General features: G+C 42.2%; 1 protein-coding gene across 13 annotated transcripts in view; it reads right to left on the minus strand.

Moving 5' to 3' along the window:
* Positions 1 to 4,219: 4,219 nt before the first annotated feature.
* LOC116940899 (la-related protein 4-like) overlaps positions 4,220 to 23,878 on the minus strand; it is a 33,846-nt gene continuing 14,187 nt past the window's right edge. For 12 of the 13 annotated variants that reach the window (XM_076066162.1, XM_076066161.1, XM_076066166.1 and 9 more), the window contains 14 exons: positions 23,265 to 23,537; positions 22,462 to 22,549; positions 22,099 to 22,235; positions 20,370 to 20,473; positions 19,828 to 19,938; positions 19,384 to 19,437; positions 18,637 to 18,867; positions 18,274 to 18,374; positions 17,345 to 17,713; positions 15,809 to 15,854; positions 15,086 to 15,253; positions 13,347 to 13,483; positions 12,709 to 12,829; positions 4,220 to 12,162 (listed from right to left, as the gene is read on the minus strand). In XM_076066162.1, the coding sequence (XP_075922277.1) occupies positions 11,857 to 12,162; positions 12,709 to 12,829; positions 13,347 to 13,483; positions 15,086 to 15,253; positions 15,809 to 15,854; positions 17,345 to 17,713; positions 18,274 to 18,374; positions 18,637 to 18,867; positions 19,384 to 19,437; positions 19,828 to 19,938; positions 20,370 to 20,473; positions 22,099 to 22,235; positions 22,462 to 22,549; positions 23,265 to 23,537 (2,246 nt within the window). In that variant the 3' untranslated portion in view covers positions 4,220 to 11,856. The remainder of the gene's footprint in view (positions 12,163 to 12,708; positions 12,830 to 13,346; positions 13,484 to 15,085; positions 15,254 to 15,808; positions 15,855 to 17,344; positions 17,714 to 18,273; positions 18,375 to 18,636; positions 18,868 to 19,383; positions 19,438 to 19,827; positions 19,939 to 20,369; positions 20,474 to 22,098; positions 22,236 to 22,461; positions 22,550 to 23,264; positions 23,538 to 23,878) is intronic. The other variant, XM_032951244.2, reaches the window with a different exon arrangement.

Here is a 23,878-nt window from a genome sequence, read left to right on the forward strand (position 1 = left end):
TCCACACCGCAATTGAAGGGCGGCTCTGATCTAAAAAGAAAATGTAAATTCCCTTCATCAACAACCATCCCGAATGTGTTTTCGGTTTTGCTGAGTTATTCAGCATGGCGTCTCACGTTTCACTCCATGCGTGGGGAGTTTCTTCAAGAACTGAATTGCAAGATGATTTCAGGACTTCCTAAAGAGATAGTAGCCCTGTGCATATGCACATTTTATATTTGGAGAAAATATGGTACTGCTGGGATCTAACGCTTGACAGGATTAATAGCTGTGTGAGGCTCCCGTTAGCTTCACATGGGATGTCCTGCAGTTGACTGAGATTCGGGTGGAAAATCAAACGGGTTGCTCAGTGCATACCAGCAGCCAAGATATGGCCTCTCATATTCCTTCATCCTCAAATCCCGCATCTCCAAACTCCAGATGATCCAAAATGCAACTTGACAGACTTCTCAGCCGCACCTGTAAACAAGAACACATCACCCCAAAACTCCATTGACTCCAAATCCAATCCCTGATCAATTTCAAGATGGCACTGACGTTTCTTGAAGATGGTCCCCTCTCATCTCACTCGACTTCCCACCAAGCACTCTCCACTCCCGCAACCAGGAATCTCATGAGACAAAGAAACAACGTACAGTAATGTAGAACCGTTGTATCAATATACTGCTGGATGAGAAGCCTCCTCATTCTGAGGGTTTATTTGACCATAATTTATCACGATGGTGAGTGCAGGTTGGTGAATGTGGGAAGCATAGATGTTGGAGCATTGGACAGTAGTACAATGGATTTTGCTTCATTGCCCTATGCTGCTTACCACGTCGCCCCACAACGTATATTACCTGATATTAATGATGGTCACCCATTCAAGCACTATCAAGGCTCAATCTTGTTTAACTTTGTAGATCTGATGAAAATTGTGCACATTTCGGGTGATTTTATCACAAGAATACAAATAGACAAACAGGCATGAGAGAAGGATACCTCACAAGACAAAGAAACAGGCGCTAGAGTAGAAAAGGACACACAGAAGCAGACCGATTAAATAAACGTTTTCCAAATCAGGATATGTGTTCGTCATAGGCTTACTAAGAGGAAGTTGTTTGCAAGCAGATGTTCTAATGAGAAGCGTGTTAGTGTAGGGGCGCACAATGCGACTTGAGAACAAGGTGTGATGCACACTACAAAAGAAACTCGTAGCACACAGAGTTCGTCACATTTACTTGAGATTGTTAAAGAGCTTTATACGGAACTCTTGAAATCCGGGAGACCTCATTACCGCTCACGTCCCCGAGAAACAGCCACAAGCGGAGCGAGATGCTCATCACCGAATCGGCCTCACCCATTAATTGGCGTACCCGCACCTGTGGATGTCACAGTGCATTGCAACGAGACACATCTGTTGCCGAGGCGCATCGTGCAATGCACATATACATGCTATTCAATCGTGTAAACATGTAGCTTAAAACATTCGTGACTGCAGGAATTCATATTCTATGGTTCTTTCGGTAAAATCACGTAGATAGTTTAAAAAAAAATTGTAACATATTTTTTTCTTATTTTCTTTTCTATCGATTTGACTTTACCGAAAGAACCATATAATATAAACATGTAACATCGGAAATGTCAAGTATGTGGCCAATGCGATTTGAACTTGCACACCCAGCTGACCGTGACAGTACAGCGATGAAGTATTGAATCCATCTGTGTGCAGCTTTGTCATGGGTTTGTGCTGGGTACAGTCCTCCACTTTCCACCCACATGTCAAGCTCTCGTTAATGGAAAGATGCCCCAACGCAGAAACCTAATCAAGTTTTCAGTGAGGCATTATTGATACTGTAAAATAAGCCTTGCACACGGTATATTATAAGTAGTGGCACATATACCCAGCAGAATAGGACCGCAGTGAAGCATGCATTGGGTGATAACCACTACTTGCCCAAAGCTCTTAAAATAAAGTTTCAACGAAAAAAAATGGTTTTCGATGTCCCCATCCTCTATCAAGCATACATTATTTTCAACTTCCCAACGGCATTTCTAGGACAGTGAAAATTCCACATTCTTAGGACTGGAGTCAAGTGTGCCCTTAATACGAAAACCACTTTCTCACCAAAGCAACATTTCACCAGTCAGTAATCATCTTACTGACATTAGATGGGTTGAGCCGACCCTTCACGAGATTCCAAATCACACATTTAAATAAAGGCTCCACTTCCGCAGACCGAACTATTTTCAGCCGTTGTCAGCGTGAATGCGTGTGGGCTACTCACAGCGGACAGGCACAGATGGCCGTGCCGTGTTGAAAAAAACGCTTCGTCCGTTATCTCCTTCCAATTACGATGATCGATGATCCTGCCACACAACTCGTGACAATTATTGCACCACCTGTCGAAGATGTACATTCATTCGGTTGTACAAATAGCAGAAGAGTTTATTGCCCTTCGAGGAGCATTATACAGAGGTACTAAAGTGGCTGCGTGGAGCAGTACAAAAAGTAGGTTTGAAAGTATGGGTCAGATTTACATGTTTACAAAACAGCCAATGCACATTACTTTAGGTGATTGGCCTCGTAGTTGGCAGTGTAGACAATGACATGTTTTGCTATTAATTTGATTAAATGACACAGCCAATACACTACTTGACAACACACAACGTTTGAATTGATGACATGATACAATTAAGGGTGAAACATCGTAGTTTGTTACTTTTTTAGAACATTTCTACGTGACTTTACCGAAAAACCCAAAGCATAAGGGTGAAATACTTTAAAAAACCCAGAACAAATGTTTAACTTCTTTAACACCGTACATAGCCAACCACGCTATTGATAAACCACAATTCATAGCTCAAGCAGAGAGGAGTGTTATCCAATTTCCCCTTCATTTAATGTATGTAATTGTTGCACAAGGGAAACCAGCAATGCAGTGATAGCTACATCTAATTTAATGACAAAATGACAATTAACACGTTGCGTTTCCTCCGCGCATTATCATGTATACCAAACGTGGCAGTGTTGTCAACAACAACAATACGGAATTTCACACAATCACACCATTTCTGTCCAGGCTGTGATTGTTAAATATAATTAAGGGGCCCGCACACCATCACATTACCGTGTATGGCTACCACTCTCCTTAAATACACGATTATAACAATAATATTGGACCGAGATGTTAGATCTAAATTAAACATGAAAGCAAACATCTCCATATATAGAAAAGGTAAAGTTGTGATTATGTGTCTGTTCAAAATGTTTAGCGTACTTCCCGACATGCAACAAACTTGAAATTTGCCATGTGGGTACTTTCCAGACTGTACACCATGCAAAAATGATTTAAGAAATACTTTTTTTGGGGGGGAGCTCAATAATGCATTTATTTTTTGCACGGCAAGTGAGCTGTGACGTCAAATCTGTTATGTGACCCGCGCATGTGTAAGAGTAACGCATTGTAGTCTAGTGGTTCGCGCGCTGCGCTACGAACCCGGCGACCCCAGTTCGATTCCCGCTCACGGCCATCACCGCTGACGATTATTTCAACCGGTCCTGGGCCTCCCCTAGGTCGACTCAGCCTCAAACGAGTAACTGGTGTGGTGTGAACATCGCCACTGGGGAGACAAAGGCGGCCGGGCATGGTGAATCCAAGTCTCGGGCGAAGCTGGGTAGTGAAGCTAGTTAACTTATAAAAATCGACTAGTAAAAAATCAGGGGTTATGAATGAGTGTATTATTAACTTTACATGCTGATATCTCCTGTGCATGCTAGCGTGGGCTTCCCACTTCACTGGGGCCAGCACCAGTGGGTGGGGGAATTTCACGACCGTGGGTAGGTAGGCTTTCAACGTAATTAACACGTGGATTAATGCATTGTCCCAACCTGGACAAACCAGAAGGGGACAGACACCTAGAATCGGATGGCTACAACCCGAGTGGAAATTTACTTATGTTTCCTATACTAAATACATAGATACCAAGGGACATTTTCTGAAAATATATTTGCTACCAACTTGTGGTGCAGTCCTCGCCAAACTGATGCGTATGTGCGTATCAGGCGGTTGTGCTGTATAGCTCCCCAATGTGTTTTCCGGTTTTAAAAAGCTACCAGCATATGCAGCAAAACGTCCGGCGGAAAAAACACGCCGTATATAACATGAACACATAACGGAGAGCTCATGAAACTGTAAAAAAAAGAAATCAAGAGGAAATAAAAACAAATGCCACACTCTTGTCTCTAGTTGTCTATTTATTGTTTTTGTTGTTGTTGCTATTTACACATTGTACAGGCACGATAAGCATTCTCCACAAATGCGCAGCCGAATCTGAATCAAAACGAACACCATTTTGTTGATACATTTTTCATTAGAAAACCAAATACGTAAGTGAGAAGTTCTTTATGCAAACATCCAGCGCGATTATATACACAATTATTCTTGGAATTACTGCGGATCAAGCCGGTGCCATTCTGTGCAAGAGATTAGTACATTATGACCTCTATGCTAACATAAAAGTATTTCCAGAGTTGCCACGATACCCCCTTTTTCACAAATACAATAAGGTGCGATATTACACTTCATGATGGCAGTTATTACAAAATAATGTAAATTGTATATTTGTGATTGTATCTCACATCTTAAGTTCATTTGTTGTGCTTAGATGTACTTTAAATATTGATGTCCACTCGACATAGGCCTGCCCAAGTATTCCAATTATTGTAAAATAATAATAATCTCCCACGGATCGTTGTAAAATGACGTTGATAAATCGACAAATTGCCAATTCCTCCAGAAAACATTTGCAAATCTCCCATTTAATGTGTAATAGCATTTATTTCACTTTAATTACTACTGAAAACTTAAATTATACCAGATTTTTTTAACAAAGAAAATGTGTATTTAAGAAACAATGAGTAACCATAAGGACAGTATTTCGAAAAAAAGTACTATTATCGCGGATCTTGTCTCGTACAACACATTTTAATATCACCATATCGCTGCAACCCGATTGATTGTTTACCAATAATTAAACTAATGATGGACGTACACCTCCTGCACAGAAGAGCCATGTTGAAAGGTATTCAGGGTTCACAACACGTACGTGCGCGACAACGCCAAAATACTTGGCGACCCACAACGTGAATACCACAGTAACGTATACAATTGCAGGCTAAAAGGTCTACATTGAGACGAAAGTTGGCCGTGGCTATGAGCGTGCTTTGCTATGTTAAATAGTACACAGAATCGGTTTTCCAATGAAAATTGCGTGAAGTAATTATAGGAAGAGGTGTGAGGAATGCACGGATTCGAGCGGCTCATTCTCATGTTATACTCCAACCTGAATACAGCACCCTGTGATTCTTGAAACCACGTTTCCGCAGGCAGACACTTGAATGGCCTGGCGTCTATGACCACTGCATTTCAATTCAAGAACATATTTGTGTAGGGCTCAAATCCTTTTTGTGTATATAACTGTTTGTGTAATACCCGGAATATTTTGCACGACAGATTTTAATTTATCTTCATGAAGATTGGGGCACACATTTTTAAATAACATTTTCAGATCTGCAAAATCTAATCAAATTTGCCGAACAATCGTCAACCCGAATCATCGATATTTCAAAGACCAAATTTCAGGATGGTCCCTGCTTGGCTAATTCTATTTGCAGGATAAATGTAGGTGCGGGACGAAACCAGCAATGCTGGAGAAAACGATTTGATTGCAGTGATAAAACACTTCAAGACGGAAAGGGGACCTTTCCGATCAGCAGTCGTGCGTGGTGCTTGTTGACTCTTTCTAAGCAAATCAAGATCATGAATAGGTTACCAACATACATAAAGATGAATTCCTAGTCCTCCAAGACGGAGGCCACCCTTATCCATCTCAACGCGCTCAGATTCCGTGCATTCAACGTGCATTCCGCCTCCCTCAACACCACACACGGCCACACCTTTATAGCGTCATGCATGAAGTTACACTGACCAGGCGTGATATTACAGTGTGTGTATATATGTGCGCATCGCTACCACACGTCGCTCGCGAGAGGAACACGTAAGGACGAATGAAGGGAAGTGCAAAACCAACCCAGACGCGGGTTCTGCCCGGATCCTCGCGAGTTTTGTAAACAAACCAAACGCACACCGGGACCAAAAAAAAACATAAGATTCGCCACTGCCCATCACTGAATCTTGACTTAAAGCTTTCGTGACTGCAGGAATTCATATTCTTTGGGTCTAGTCACGGAGATAGGTTCAAAGAAAATAACAAAAAAAACTACGTTTCGATCACAACACAAACGATCGTAATCACGATGTTGTGATCGTAATCACGATGTTGTGATCGTAATCACGATGTTGTGATCGAAACGTCGTAGTTTTTTGTAAATTTCTTTGAACCTATCTACGTGACTTTACCGAAAGACCCAAAGAATATGCCCGTCATTGGTTTATATACTCCGACTGAACACTCGCGTCTGATTGGCTGGCCCTTAATCACACCCCCATGACCCCGTCTCCATGACACACACGAGGAGCAGTCACAAAGGTTCTGCAATAAGATATTAATGTCAGAATGGGATCGTATTAAGCACCTTGCAATAGGTTCCTTGTTTTATAAGCCGAGAACCACGTGATTGCAAGGAGTACACGTGTCTCCTTTAGAAAGCGCATAGGCGTGTAACGATTCATCTCCCAGATTCAATTGTCACGATTTGGCGTCGTGATTCAATTCAGGGAATCGCTTTGTCAATTTAAAAATCTTATGTATGCTCATGTTTCACTTGATTGTACAGGTATGGCCCTCGGCGTAACATTAATAACCATGATCTTCGCATTTATATGGCGCTTAAAATGCCTCGGCAACTGAAAGCGCCGACAATCTAAACTGAAACGTATGCAGAGCGCCGCCTCCCTCCCCCCCAGTGGCAAATGCCAAAGTGTGGCGCAAGGCAACTGGGTAGCGCCGTGCAAGTGGACAAGTTTGCCAGTCTCGGGCGATGGTTGCCACGTATCATCCTACCCGAGCCATTTGCAGCACACAATTCCCTATGCGTTTCTAATTACATTACGATAAGTTTAACGTCCACTGTTGAAGCAGAAAAAAACATATCTGCAATAATAATTAGGGCGGTCTGCTCAATTCCAACCACAAACCTCAGCAACAAGTGGCAAACGCGTTACTATTCGGCTACGTAATGGCCTCTGTATGCAAGTCACAAATCGTTAAATAATCGATACGGACACTCGTAATTTGATATCTGTACAGATAAGGATTAGAATAATTTCATGTTATGAATTGATGCATCGTTACACACCCAAAGATATCGCCCTTGTAAAATTGATTTCTCAATTTGGCTCGTAATTAGTGGTAAAAAGGGCTGCTATAGCGGAAATTATGCAGACAATACATCCATTCTTCTCCAGGCCTCCGAGCCGCATCTCGTTTGTGTACATGCAGAGGTGACACTGCCCTGTCGATGGCTTTGTGTGCGGGTACACGACGTACAAAAGTTAAGGCAGGGAAACAAAAACGATCACTGTGTAAATATATCTATACTGTACATATTCAAGTCTTTGTTTGCAAACAATGCTTATCCGTTCATCGGCTCTGAACAAAACAATATCAACCTGATGTTTCATTGGCGTCATCCAACAATTGGCGCAAAAAAAAAGGAATTTAACCGGAAAAGACAAAAAATAACCCACACCCGACCTCCCGAACATTCCCATCTTCCCCCCACCCACCCACTCATTACAATCATTGTAAAATGTACAACTCCATTGCCATTCTGGCAGATAAAACAAATGCACAACAGATTAAAAAAATATCACTGCACTGCCTTAACGCAATCAAAACGCCTATATATTCTACAGGGCCCCAAACGTCGCTATGTATACCACAGCTAAAATTGGGATTACGTATTTATAGATACGGTGTAAATATATTTTGTTATCACTAATTTATGTTCAACAGCACATTTAAAAACGCTCACAGCAATTTGCCCTAAACGCGTAGCCGTATACGACTGTATATCCACGCCTCCACGACATGAACGTATACGCAAAGTTCCCGCCTTGGCAGAACACGGTGAAGTCACCACGTCCAGCTCTCAGCCACACACCAACATCGTTGCAGTGATTGACCTCAATGTGGAAGCACCGTCTGCGACAAGCCGCTGACGTTATTATACTGACCCGCCCATACTGGACATCTGTGGTAAAAGAGCTTCAAAGCTCATCGAATTCCTGGTCTAAAAGATTGATCAGTGGGGACTGCTGCAGAAATTGGTGACGGTAGGTAAAAAAACAAGGATCTATCGGAGAAAGAAATGCATTTCAGTGCAATTACATTACATTGGCTAAGTGTTCATCACCTGACATACACATGATAGTCAATACTCCACTATTTCATTAATTAATCGCGCAAAATGGAGTTAAACAGGCTATCTCTGTCATGGTGTTTCGGTCAGGAAAGTGTCGAGGCAAAACCCTTTGGCGAGGCGAGTTTTGGAGAATCCTAATCATGTTTACCTTTGCAAGGAAACCGCCGTGCCTTTAAAAAAACACATAATTGAGAACTGTCCAATATGGAGCATGCACCCACACACAAGAGCAACAGCTCTGTATGGAACCATCGGTCGATGCTTAATGTGTCATACTGGCGAATATGCAATTAAAATGGGTTTCACTCCTGTGTTAAAGCGCAGCAGCAGTGCCCTCTACTGACAGAGGGAAAACATCTCCCAACTCCGTACCACAGAGAATTATCGAAGAGAGCCGCTTGTGCTAAAGAACGGCACGAGCAAACATTGGTGATGAAAATGGGGGTCCGAGTCAATTCCCGGATTCAAAGAAAGCACAGGGCAGCATCTACAATGGATTTTTTTAAATCGCTCAGAATCTAATATCTTGGCCACAATTCAAGATGCATGAGTGCAGTGCTGTGGCACCACATTTGCAGGATAAGAAAAGAATGGTGTATGTAGAACGCTTATATGGAACAATGTCAAATCGTGGGTATGTATGGAGAACTTGTATCGAACGGTACGCAGCTAACCGTGCTAATCGGAGATGTTTACTGTGGTAGTTTGATTCTGGTGAACCAATAAAGGTTAGACATGCCATTAATTCACCAACGTACTTTAAGATAAACATGTAATAAAGTACGGACATTATTATTATTCGTTTCTGCTGCTGTAGGAGTTGACGCATAATTAACGGTTGTAAGCAAACTACGAATCGTATTGAAACGAATCCTTTCCGAGGTATAACCGTGTTGTATATGTATGCATGTATTTGCCAATCATCTTTATAGCAAGGACTTGAAACCACCAACAAAACAATATATAAATAAATGTAAAATTAAGTATAATTCAAAATAATGCTTCGAACGAAATTATTTTTCAGCCAAAACATTTACATTGATTTCTTCAATGTTATTGGTATACATTTAATTAATTACACTTGTTAATTTTAACAAATTATAATCACGGAAATTCCACCTTAAATAGTAATAGTTCACACCTCCGACCCCCCCACCACCCCTAAGCACATCCAATATTGGTTAATTAAAAAAATCCATCAAGTCTCCAAAATTCGGGAAGCAGAATTCTTTTGTGAAAATAAGATTTTTAAAATTAATAAAAACCAGTGTGGCTAACAAGCATGAAGGTGGTATGATGTAATTCAGTGGTGTTAGCTGGCAAACCGTGTAGAGTGGGTACTCGCACTGTAAGGATGTACTTCACTCAAATTTGAGATGCGGAATTCCTGTAGATTCATGAGAAAAGCTCACTAAAAACATACAGCAATGGCACGCAGGCTTTGCTCAACCTCCTCAGCTGCTTGAGAGACGTCTTGAAGACACGGAGATACAAAGAGCCACGTGACGAGGGTCAGAAGTGGTGGTTACTGTGTCGATTGAAGCTGGATCTCACGAGTTACCCGCAGCCGACTGTGCATGTGATCTCTGTGCAAGGGTGTGTGTCATTTAAATGTTGGTCTTGTTAGTCACAAGCGAACTCACAGCAACCAAACATAATAACCGTAAAAGATGCCGAAGGGACACCGACTCCAAGTGCCGCATGATGATACAGGATTCCCCCGAAATAAGCTGCCGCGTCATGATTTGCTTTGCATATATACGTTGCCGATGCATTTTCGGGAGCATATTGCCTTCGAAGTTTAACGTTTTGCATGTGTTCTCAAAAAAAAGAAAGTGTAGTATAGCACGTGGAGGGAAATCCCTTTTCCACGATGTCGTGGTATGCGCTACCCAAGTAATGTACAGTATTACATAGCAAACATAGCTGGACTTGTAAATGTGACGTGGTGGAGTTGATATAATAATGATTTGTATTGAGTGAAAATGTATGTAAATGTATGTCGACTTATAATGCACTTCACGACGTTTAGTCACATTTCTCTCCCAGGAATGTCAGAGAGGATATACCACTCTGATTTTAATGCCAAAGCAATGGGAAATTAGTTTCCGTGAAGTAATTTAGAGTTAAGCTGCATTTCCCAGGAAATGCTGCATTTCCCAGGAACTGCTGCTCCTTATGTATAGTGGGGGGATTCCTGTATAAGTGGTGGTAGACCAAAGCATCCCCAAATTAGAGGTGGACACTTTCTATTGAGGTGCTGAAATCTGCCATATTTGCCGTTTAGTCATTATTGAAAATAAAAAGCATGCTTGCAGTCTTGAGAAATAACCTTCCTGTAGGTGAACTGTTTTGACAAAACAGTGGCTTCTTCCTTTGAACAACACCACAATGAATTGTTAAAGAAACATTAAAATACCCCCCCTTTAATTCAACATAACTGCTGCCAATTACACACATCCCACATAATTACCTCCAAAAATGAGCATTCCACAATACGAGAAGCATAAACATAGCAGAATGACAAACAAAACAATTATCAAGACCCTTTTTTAAACACCCAAAAGAAATCATGTATTTCCAAGCAACATCTAAGTGTTAGGGTTACCCAAACAAAAAAAACATACCGGCTATTAGTATATGTACACGTGTTTGTCAGTTGTAAATGTTAATTGCTTTACAAGTCTTGCAACAGCCTCGTTTTTTACTCTGCAACCTGAGGCAGTGCAGTTTAACAAAGGACAACAAAAGCCACCACACAATAAATCAAAACAACCGATTTTTTTAGATACCCTGGACTTGCTACTAGTTTTAAAACAAGTCATTTCATATTACCTTTTTCAACACTAACTTTTTCCTTGCATTTTACACCAAGCATTAGCATTTTACCGATCAAACCACAACTTCTATCATGTTAACTCTGCTTCTGAGTCTGTCAATGCTCAAGCTTATTCCAGTGTCCTATGTACAACGAAAACGCTGAGAGGATACGGAGACGGTGCAACATCAGTCATTCACTGCTGCTGTGCCAGTGCCCGTCTGATTTTATGTAGAAGGGAATTAGTGCACTTGATTTGCCTTCATGTGATGCCTGCAACAGTGAAGCAGCAGTCCAGCCTCTCTCCAGTCAGTCCTGGTTTCCTGTTCTCTCTGGCTGGGTTGTGGTCTCTCCAGCACTCAAGTCCATGAATCCGGCCTCCAAATCCCAAATATCATGTTGCACATGACAGGGCTTCACTATGCATGTATGTAGAACGTCTTTCGCGCCTATCAACACCTCTTGTATTTTTTTCAGTCGCTTTGTGTTTTCTCCCATTGCCAAGGACCGTAGCTCAAGATTTTGGCAAATTCGAAATGGATCAATTCCATCTTAAAAATTAAAAAGGAAAAAATTAAATATTCACGAATTTTTTAAAGCAAGAGAAAACAAAAACATCAGCCCGACACACGGTTCCCGAATTCCAGGTTGGCCAAGCTGCAGTCGGTGGTCATTGTGTTTCTTTGGCCACCATTGCTACCCGAGGCCTGGCCATGCCATTCTGAACCCCAAGTGGCTTTCGGGCGACTGCATGCGCGTGTGTGGAGATGCCGAACTGCTTGCGCTGATCCCTCGGAGGCCCTTCGACAGGCTTGCTGGCCACCTCCGCCTCCCGAGAGTCATCTGCCGTGTCCCTGTCTGCATCGCCCATGTCTCCGGCCGTCCCAGCTACTGCGGAGCCGTTGGCCACCGGCTGGCATGTGGGAGGCATTGGGGGCCGCTGGCAGATCTGTGCGTAACTCAGCTTCTTTGGTTCCTGTTGTTAATTGGAAGTTGCGCAAATCATTAGGTTATAGCTTGAACACATGCTTCTGTTGAAAAATTACGTTTCTTTCCTGATAAGTAAAAGTTTCATGACTCCTCATGTTAATTAAACAACTTTAATTTATAGTGTCTAAATATGATTTATTCCTAAGACACATTAACTATTTCATGCTGTACTATATAACAGACGAGCACAAAAAACAGGAAATAGCCAACTCTTGAATACCTCGGTTTTTTTTAACGTAAAACGGGGTGTGGGGACACTGTAATTTTTATTGCACCTTAAATCGGATTGCTTGCTCACACGTTTGCAGTCACATGGGGATCGAGTTACTGACCATAAACAAGTGAGCAGCAGCAGATAATAATAATAAAGCCAGTCTGTGCATAAATGTCTTATTTATTCACAAGCACAGGTAATCCACAACCCAGATAGTACACCAATAGATAACTGAGAGTTAACAGTAGAGGAGAGGTCTTGGCCAAGATGATGCGACAGCACGAGACTGGATAGGCAGGAGGTGTTGCAGGTTCTCACCGTGGCATGGACCTCAGCGGGTCCAGGCGTGACAGTGGGAGCTGGGGCACGGCTTTCGCTCGGTTCATCCGTACATGTGCCAGCCGCCTCCGTGGTACTGCGCCCGTACACACAGAGGATCCTAAAATTCTGTCTCACTTTGGTAGGTGCTTATAGTCACTCCATCTGTCATCCTCATAGTTTCAGGGTTGATGTCGACGAGAGACAGTTTCCAACGTTTGTGATCTTCAGCATCTCAGGGATAGCACTGTCCAATTGCTCACATTATCCCAGCAACTGATCCGTTTCTTTATATATCGACAAGTGTGTAGTACAATGAAAAAACATGAACCACTAAAGAAAACGAGGACTGCTGTGATTTAACTGCTACGTTTCATCACCATCACTTAATATTTATACCACGCCTCCCATGCAGTACATCTCGAGGCGACCCCTGGTGGCAGTTGTCCAGTTGAATGCAGCACCGCCAGCAGGTGGAGATTAGTCTGCCAGTAGGGGGACATGTTGCGATGTGGCTTCCCAATTAAGTAAAGTACGAGTAATTTATCAAATTTGGAATATTGTTTTATACAACAGAGCTTGAAGTGGGGAAGCTAAAACCATGCACAGTGGGAGAGAGGTGTGAAGTTGTGGCTCACCTGCTGACAGTGGCTTGAGGTGTGGGGCAAGGGTTTGTGGGCTCAGGGCTGGACAGAGGCATAGGTGTGGGCTTGCTCTTGTTCAATGCGCTCGGGGGCACTGCCGTGCTGCCATTTGTACTCCCAGTTTGCGAGGCCTGCGTTATAAAAATATCGAGTCTTTTTACAAACCTATTTTACGTACTTTTCCAACAATTAACTGTATAAAAACAGGTATATACATGTATAGGTACATAAAAACACAAGGAAATTTATTATTAGCTAGGGAAAAAAATACCAGCTTTCAGTACAACAGACCTTTATTTTTATGTGAAGGGCAGTTGTCAAAAACTTGGCCAACTATTTTCCTAACCATATTTTTGAAAACCAACCTAACACGGTGACATTGGTCACAAATCTCTTACAACTGTCACCATAAATATCTATTTTTGGATGAGTGTTTGTGTGAACACACATATATAAAATAAATACATGATATTTCATGGGAGCCAGGTATTTAATCATTATTTAGCACATTTGGTATTTACACCATTTTTATAGCGCAAGGCCATTACGAAGGCACTATGTTTCCCAATGTTGCTGTGTGTAATCCCAATTGAGTAATTTTGCATATTTGGACAATGAGCCTGGCACACATTGACCTAATCTTTTTGGAATGAAGTCACAGGATCTTTAATGTCCACTGAAGCAGAAGTCGTGTACTTTAACGGTTAATATGCTTGTGGTAATAACCAGGGCAGCCAGCTGGATTCAAACCATGACCTGCAATAAATCGGAGAACACACAACCGCTGGGCCTTATTTAAAATGCCATTGGTATTAAGGCATGGTTAAAGTGATAAATATGTATATGTACAGCCCTTGTGTCAACCCACTGTAAGATGAGAGCCTCTCCATGCCACGCAGGTTGTGGGGGTTATTTAACCATACTTCACCACATTAATCAGTGTGGGTTGGATGGGAGCATAGAAGTACAGTACAGTGTGTTTGCAGCACTGATTTCCGATGTCCTCCACATTTTTATGTTTATCTGTTACGCTTTTAAATTAATAAGTTATATACAATAGCATTAATAGTAAGTTTTCAATAACTTTGCACTGAGTAAGCTAGCTCTCATTAGAAATAACTAATGCTACAGTGGTTTTCGTCCAAGTGACCTTGGCACATGAGCTGATATTGCCCTCAGATCTCATAATCTTTGGGGTCATCGGGACCTGTCCCAGAGCGGAACAGCAAGGACTCGGGGGAAAGGAGATGGAAAATGGCAAGAGCAGTAAATACAGGAGGGACAGATGCAAAGGACAGGTTTGGAAGAGTAAAAGCGTAGCGCAGAGACACAGAACGCAAAAGGAAGCAAAGTTTGAGGTGAGGGACAGCACAGGGACAGGACAGAGAAGAACAGCAGAGTCCAGCTATCCGCCTGGCGGTAACCCTCTCAGAAAATGACGTCATCATCGGGCAATGAGATCGACGGTTCCACCAAACCGGCCTTTTTTAATAAACTTTTCCTGTCAATGACAAAAAAAATCATTCTACTCTAATTTCTATGCAACAACAGCCGTAGCTTTATACATTATTAATAGCCCTAAACACTCAGCGACTGGAGAAAGTGTAATCGGTAAATGGCTGCCAGAGACTCCAATCCGCCAAACAATGGATGGAAGCAATGAACGAATGGACCACACAGATGGTTCTCGCATGGCAGCGGGTGCAAGAGATGGTGATCACGACGCTGCTGACCTTGCCGATCCCTCGCACCACGTCGGCGAGGCGGTTCTCGTGCCGCGTGGGGACACTGTCCTCGCGGACGCTGGTCGACGCCCCTGGCAGGGGGGGGAACTCGGACGCGGCCAACTCGAGCCGCGGGGACTCGGGGGGCACAAGGGGCACTGGCGGCTGCGGACATTTCTGTTCCGAGCACAAAAAATGAACGGCAAAATATGTGGATTTTTTAACATTGTAAGTCTTCACAGCCGCTCGTAATCAAAGTGTCGTCTCTCTTCACGGTTTGGGAATGTGTTGAGAGAACATCTTCAAATCCTGAAGGTGCCCCGCAGTAGCGCGTGGAAAAGGTTAATAGAAGAAATGCAGCTTAACCCAGACGACCACACTTTGAAGACCAGTAGCTGCAACTCTGCACTCGACAGCATTTAATCATGATGTTCTAAGCAGGAAAGCTACGTTAAGGTTTTTCATGAGCTTATTAAGTAATATTTTTATTTTAATGTTTTTTAAAAATAAAATGATAACTGTAGTTTGCACTAATATTGATCTATTTTAAATAACCAAGCCAAATTAAATCCCCCAACACCACAAACACAATGTTTAATTGGGCTATACACACTAAGGAAAGGCACTTATTTCTACAGATATTGTTATTTACACCTACGAATATCCATGTTCACATTAACGCCAAGGTTATGTGTGCCAAGGTAACCCAAGGGTTCAGAGAGGACCACATACCACGGTCCGCTCATCGTCTCTTCTCCTCCTCCCTCGGAACCCTTTCCTGCGTGTGGAACACAAACACTCCAGTCAACAAAGGCATGCACACACGCGCAAGCACGCCCAAGCAATGCGCAAGAGCTTAAAACACGTTAGTGTGCAGAACCTTTAAGGAGAAAATATTTCCATTGCCCTCAGATCTCATAATCATTGTGGTCATCGGGACCAGACCCAGGAGGATACAGTAAGAGCCCAGAGAAATGGTGAAAAGGACAGAAAAGAAAACAAGGCAGGATAGTTGAGACAACATGAAAAAGGAAAGCATGAGACATAAGGAAAAGGGAATATGGAAGAGAATAAAGGTAGAAAAGGCACAGGAAAGGATAGCAACGTACGAAGGGGACAGAAGGGAAGATGAGCTAAACTGTCCTCCTGGCGAAATCCCTCCAGGAAAATGTTCTCATCATTGGGCAAATATACAGGTTCATTTTACATTTGAAGTTGTTTTTTTTTAATACAAAAACGCTTACATATATTTTAAAAGTGTTGAATGGAAACAATGACATTAGATAAGGCATGTAATGACTCACACCCCCAGCAAACTGATGAACTGTCACAATTCGGGGTGACAATTTTAGTTCAGAAATGTCTTTTATGTTACAGTTTTAGTTGTAGCGTTACATTTTTTCACCGTCTCATTTCCATAGCTTAAAGGCCCATTTGTCGATCAATTAGTGGTGAAGCGCTCTGCATGTGTTGTCAGTTACAGGGGTTGATTGTCCCATACTTCACTGGTCACTGTAGGTTGATGAAGGAATGCCCAGGACAAGTTTCAAATATCACTCACCACTGATGTTAACCGTGGTTGGAAATGTAACTCAAATCACCATGTTTGAAGTGTAGTGTGCTAACCGCTACACTGCCTCCACAACCACTATTTCTTTAGATTTGCATATATCGTACACTAGCATTTTCACACGTACAATTAAACACACATTGTGAACGTAATAAGCGATTTTAGAAAGCATCTTTTAGCTAGATACCGTTTACTTAATGAGGTCTGTTTTCCGAAACCCCGGGGGGGGGGGGGGTTATTTTTGGCTATACGGAGTTTGACGTTGTAAAGATTCATATTCTTTGGTTCTTTCGGTAAAGTCACGTAGAATGAGAATAAAATAATAAAATAAAACAATAAAATTCTCACGACGTTTCGGCCACAACACAAGTGGCCTTCTTCAGGTGAAAGGAACAAACCTGTCGGGACGACAGAGCTACCATTGTAGCTCTTGTGTTGTGGCCGAAACGTCGTGAGAATTTTATTGTTTTATTTTATAATTTTATTCTCATTCTACGTGACTTTACCGAAAGAACCTTGCAGTCACGAAAGCTTTAAATCGAAGTTGTCAAGATTGTTGTTAGATAGGCTTGCGAGAGGTGAGCCCAACGCGTAATTTTCTAGAAACGTAACCCACACGTTCGGCAAGGATATCCTGCACTAGCATGTTCAAAATTCAAGCTGTGAAACTGAAAAAAGGCAAAACAAAACGAACAAACCTTCCTCTGGAGGCGAGGAGTGCTGGGTCTCCGCCGTTTACTTCGACATCTCGCCTCACAAAGGGGGCATCCGACGGCTGCGTTCGACTGCCCAGGAACGGCTGCTCTGGCGCATGAGGCCTGTAGCTGCTGCCCCCACCACTCACACCACTGGTGATGCTACTGCTGCTGCTGCCGCCACCCACACCACTGCCCACAGTGCTGCCCGTAGGCCGGCGCTGCCCGGCATTAGCCCCTCCTCGTGGGCCACCATTGGTTGCCGGCCTGTCAACGAGGTGCACGCTGTTCATCGGCACGAAGGAAATTGCGTCCGGGATCACCTTGTCGTGTTGGCTAGGGTGGCTCCTTCCTTGGGACTTTCCTCCTCCCCTAGTGGAGTGACAAAATGTGCACATACTTTTTTAATGAAAATAAATTTGCTTAAGCTTTTATTGTTTCACTCTGCACTCCAATATTATGTTACTTATTCCAAATTATACTAGATTTTATATGGCACTAAATGACAAAAACAAATTGGCATTGAATTCAATGCAAGTGATATGTGAGATGTAATATCTTCCAAATTTCAAGGAAGATGGAACCCAAAAAATATTGCAGTTATGTACTTAGGCCTTGTATCCAACAAAAGCTTGAAACTTTCTTACAGTGGGGGAAAATACTTTCCAATCATAGCCAGGCACACTGGCCCTAGCACTCTTGTGACATCACTACATCGTTGTATTAAAACACATGGAGGGCATCAGTGCCTGCACCAATGAGTAATGCAGTTATCATAACGTTAACATATTTTTTTTTGTTCATGAACAAAGCTTCAAACTTGTGTCAGAAGCCTTGGACATAGGAGCCTCAGTGTTTACTTACAAAAGCTATTACTCTCTTTTGGTTATGCCTTTTTTCAAAAGCCTTTGTTGGGGGGGCGTGTGCATTACCTGCTCCTGCCTGTGTATGGCCGATGCTGCAGTGCCTGCATGTGCTTGTAGTGGCCAGTGGCAGGGAAGCTACTCAGGAAGGCAGTGCTTGGAAAAGTGCCCTGTCAGCATGACACAGCACACAGACAAGTCAACTCAGCACACTAGACTTGTGATCTGCAAAATGCCCATTTTCTCAAAAAGAATAAGCAAAGTACCTTGATTAATGCTGGTTTTCCAAACAAGTAAACACATAATAAATCAGTGCTCACTAAAAAAACAATGTGCTAACATTTTTTTTTCACATGGGGTATTAATAATAATTGTAGTGTTGTGTAAAAGTTAAGTTCGATGCCGATTTTGGATCAAGATGTGGCAGCCCACCGTTACGAGCTGCGTGCCATCATAGTAGCCAAGTGATGAGGACCAGGGTTGGGACAGCATGCTGTAGAAGGGGTATGGTGGCTGCTGCTGTTGTGCCGGGCTGTAATGCACAGGCTGCATGTAGACGGCGGCAGGCTGGAACTGCTGGTGAAAGCCGCCCACTTCCAGTGGTTGCTGACCATTCTTGGGGATGAATGCAGTGATGCCCATCGACTTGGCCTTAATGCGTGCCTGAGCACAAAACACATGAAAGAGCACAAATAGACATACATGTAAAAACAAAAACACTACCTCTAGACTTTTTGCGAAATAAAGTATCATAGTGCAGGTTTGCTTAACTATTTAAGATGTTTGGAAGGCTAGCATTTGAATCAACATCAAATATACATGCTGTGGCAGTCATGGGATTTTTATTTAACGATACTTCACAGCAGATGCTAGTCAGTATAGTTTGATATAGGAGAGCATGGCCAGTTTAGATAATAACTCGCTACTGATGGTAGTTATCTAACCACTACGTCATTCCTCCATTGCTCCATGTTAGGAGGCCAGCACTCAACCGATAAAACACCTATGGTTAGATTACTTAATGGGAAGGGCTCATCACATAACACACACCAAAAGATGGATCTTAAAGCAATGTTCTCATTCTATTTAATTTATCAAATTAAGATAATCATGTTGTCAAATCCATATTGGCTATATAATACAATGAAAAATTCCAGTAACAAGAACACATTTACGCACCATGATAGGCTTTCCCAAGAATGTCTTGGCTTCCTCTCTTAAGTACTTGTAAGCCTGTAACGGAAAATGTAAATTCAATCATACGAGCACTGCCTTGTGCATGCAATGTCAATGTTACACAAGGCAGGTGTAGTAACATTTAAATTGAAAACCCAATGGCATCATTCATTCTGGCCATCATGCACCAGCATCACAGCCTTATACTCAAAGAACAAAATACAACCAAGTTATCATAACAATGCGATTAGAGTTGAGGCATGCTAATTTCACACACCTCTTTGTTCTCATAGTATATGTTGCCAACTAGGGCGACCCAAACTAAGACCTGTAGTGTTATGCTAAATGGTTGAACTATTCTGATGTAATCAAGTATTTGGCAGTGGAAGTGGGACACTGAAAAGGAGGAGTGTGGAGAGGGCACATTAGCTCAGTGGGAGCCCTCACCTGCTGCGCATCTGCATCCGATTCAAATGTAACGTACCAACTGTCATTGTGAGCAAACTCGCAGCTCACAAACCTGGGACAGTTCTCGCTCTTAAAGAGACTTTCCACCTCCTGAAAAGGCATCCCAAGAGTCAAGACATAAAACAACAGGGCTAATCAGATCCTCATTAACACTGCATAAGGAATGACACGTTTCAAACAGTAATTAATTTCATGAATTTGCCAAGTAAACTCGAATGAAAAAATAGATTTCGGCTTTTGAAAAACTAATTGATCATGTGGGTAAAAATAACAATATATTTATTAAAAACAATGTACAAACACTTTGTGTTCCGAAGATAAACAATGTTACCATAACACACACGCACAAAAAAATACAAGCATCGCCAACAGAAAACTGTGAACCACAAGGTGAATTATTAACCATTCCATTAACTAAAAGCAACCTGAAATATGCCAAATCAGGAGCAGGTGCTCTGCAAAAGCCTCTTCCATCTAAATCATGTCAAGGTGCCAGAGAAAAGATCAGCGTGGTCGCCTACCTCTATGGGCGTGCTCTCCGGGACCTCTCGCAGGATCACGATGCAACGCTTGTGGTTGGGTCGCACTTTCTCCCCTTTCTCGTCCACTTGCACCAGTGGCGAGGCTGAGCAATGCAAAAAAAACCACAACAATCATGTAAACGAAAATCTATACATTATAAGCTAATATTGCTCAAGCCAAATTAGAAAATGGGTGATATTTTGTTTGTAGTGTTGACATGCTCCTCATCTGGTTAAACATGACTACTTGCGGCAGAGGAGAAAACTGAGCAGAATAGAGCAACTATTAGAATTAGGAAATAGCTAGACCTAAGCAGTGGTGATTTTTTGTGAAAAATTCTGTACAAGTATTCAATAGCGATTGCTCTTTACCACATTCCCACGTTTCCTGCAGACTGTTAAATTAAAATAACAAAGAATTTTAAAGGGCAAGAATAAAAAAAATCAATCCAGAAAAAGCCTTTGAATTTGTTCCAAAAGCGTTTGGGAGTGCTGCCCTGCTGTTAAAATGTCACACAAGCTTTTTGCAATGCAGTGTTTTGTGGAAGATTTGTGGATCCAGATTATCACTCTGAAAACTTAGCAGCATTTCCACACTTCATTCCAACAAAATGCAAATCTTAGCAGTGTTATATCAACATTTAATGAGTTTAGCAATTTTGTTTTATCAACTGTTTATACAGCTTACATATTCAGAGTCCTATACATTTTAATCTGTGTATTAAAATTGTGCATTATTTCACAACCTATTGGCATATTATCCAAAGATGTAAAGTTAATATGCTTGCAACAATGGTGAATAGTTTAGTAGACTGATTATATAATAGCAGCAATTAAAAATGTTTTGTAAATGATCTATGGACCCCTTTGCCAGTATAAAAATGATGGAAAAACAAAATGTGCCTATTTGGTGTTCAAAATCTTAAGTATTATTGCCGGAAAGGGTAAAGCCTATTCTATTTGTATTGTTTTGTAAAAGGACATCAGTGTTCTTGATATAAACATTTTTAAACATTTCAAAAACCACCTTTTTGTAAGAGCAGTAGATGTCAAAAATGTTTTAAAAATAATATAACAAAATTTGAATGTATATAGTGCACAAATGCCACCACAGTCCAAGATACAGAACAGAAACGGTGACAAAGACAGGCACGTAACAAGATGTGAAAAAAAACACGGTCTTAAGCCTGGATTTTTTGCACAGTACTTCATTATCAATGAAACAATGGCTCAACTATCCTTCCAAAAGGCATTATTTACTACTAGCCTTTTGCCCGTCCATGGATGTAAGCTGTAATATTTGCGAAAAAATTTAGCAGAGTATACTTGTGTAAATTTAATGGCAGTGAATCTTGCACAAAAGTATGTAAAACACTTCACTGCATTTCACTGTAGCACTGCATTAATGCCATTGATCAATGCATGAAACTATGTCACCGCGGGGAGAATGAACATGCAAACTCCAAATATACAGCAGGCATCAGTCGGGATCGAACCCACAACCTCCTGTTTCCCAGGAACGGTAGTTAACATCTAGCTGGGGAGAGCAGGGCCATCAGTTGCATTGACACCACTTCCCAAATGTAATATTTTCCAGCAGGTCGCACAGTTTGACAGTCGCAGCAGCCAAGTCAACATTAGTGCCTTTCAATTGTAAAGGAAAACACGAGGGGGGGGGAGGTTACAACCAGTGCCGTGCTAGGTTGGAAGACGCATAAGGAAAACTTACACTTGAGCACTTCCACGATGAGATCTGTGTCAGCAGTTAGCCTCTTGACCTGGTTGAAGTTGGCGATTGTCCAGATGGGCACATAGTGGTCACTGTCCATCTGGGACACTAGGTACATGTCGTTGGCCAGGTTCTCTCTGCAAGCACAGATGCACGTTGAAAATCCCTTGAACTTCACCGGTGGCATTAAAATTTTAAAATTGCAAGTGCTGATGCCGGTGTCATTCGCGAAGGCACAAAGGCAGAAATCAGACACTCAATGGATACATCAGCAAGTTTGGAAGGCATAGCTGTGCCCCTCTGTTACTACAATCTATTAAACTTCAACATTTTGAAGTACTTTTAAGCAGTTAAAACAATCACCTTGAGAAGTAGTATTCCAGCTGTTTTCTCAAAATTTCCTTCAGTTCTTCGGGCTTCATTGTTTGTGTTTCTGATTGCCCTACATCACCTGCACACAACCATGCATAAATACACAACCATGTTTTGATCTTATTCACATTAAACACACGAAAACAGTTGAGTATTTATGGGTGCATGTTACCAAAAAAATAAAGACATCCTGACACTTTACTTAAACTTGATTAAGATTAAAATGACTAATTTGATTGAGATATTTACCGTGCACGATTTTAATGAAAGTAAACCAAGGCAACAATGAGTGGCATAAGGGAGTGTTGCATTGGTAAACACATGCACGACCAACCTCGTGTGTTACTATGTAACTGTTCAGTCAAGTGATCGGAAACAGCCATTCATGAGCATTGAAAACCTTTGCATTGTAGGAGCAGTAACAAGGTAATTCTTAAAACTCGCTGCAATGACTAAAAATCCACTTAGCACTCGAGCAGACTGAGACAGTATTACCAATGAGCAAAACCCATCCATGACTGCAGGGAAACCTAGCGGCTCTGGGGGTCCTCCGAGTGACACGTGGCAGGCATAACATACAGGCAATCCTTTCAGCATTATTCAGCTTGTGCAAGGGTCAATGAATCAGCCAAGAGCAATTTTGGCTCAAGAAACATTTACGACTGAATAAGCAGTGCGAACAAGCTCAAAGGTGTCTGTGGTCTCAACATGATGCTTCCACTCGGGACCACAAAGACCCAAGATCAATACTGTGTGATGGAGGATGTTAGGTGTTCTGGCATGGGTTCACATACCAGTGAGGGGACATGTGGGGTTTTCCGCAACCAGGCTGGGTGGTTCCTTGCCAGCACCGTTGACCACAGGGACCTGAAGCCCATCCTCAGCCTCTGGAGCTTCCCCATCACCGCTGGCACTCTCCATCACGACATACGGCTTGCCCTCGGGGATGTGTTCGTCTTGGGGCGTCGGTGAGGTTGGGGTCAGCGGCTCAGGGGGCAGCACAGGCTCTATCTCGGTCAAAGCGCCGAACGTGGCTTCACCCTCTTCACCGTTGCTCCCGGAGTAAACTACAATGGGCGCGCACATCGTTACAACACTTTACGCATTTGCTTAACGAGAACGTTTGCTACCAAGTGCAGTGTGATGTTTAGCCATCAATGTCTAGTCATTATGCGCATATGCAAAGTGTGTAACTATTTCATTTGTAATGAGGGATAACTAAATATGTAGAGCAGTAGGCATATAATGATGTATCGGATTTATTGATTAAAACTAATCCTGATGATCGTATAACATGCATCAAATCATCGCTGGGCAACCATCAATGGGGTGATATAGGCTGCTGTGGTGCCATGTGGTAGGCAAGTGGAGGAGTCCAGCAAAAGCCATCATTGTACTACTGCATTGA

The sequence above is a fragment of the Petromyzon marinus genome, chromosome 10 (assembly GCF_048934315.1).
Source record: "Petromyzon marinus isolate PM22_M1 ecotype Great Lakes invasive population chromosome 10, UKy_Petmar_22M1.pri1.0, whole genome shotgun sequence".
Taxonomy (NCBI): Eukaryota; Metazoa; Chordata; class Hyperoartia; order Petromyzontiformes; family Petromyzontidae; genus Petromyzon; species Petromyzon marinus.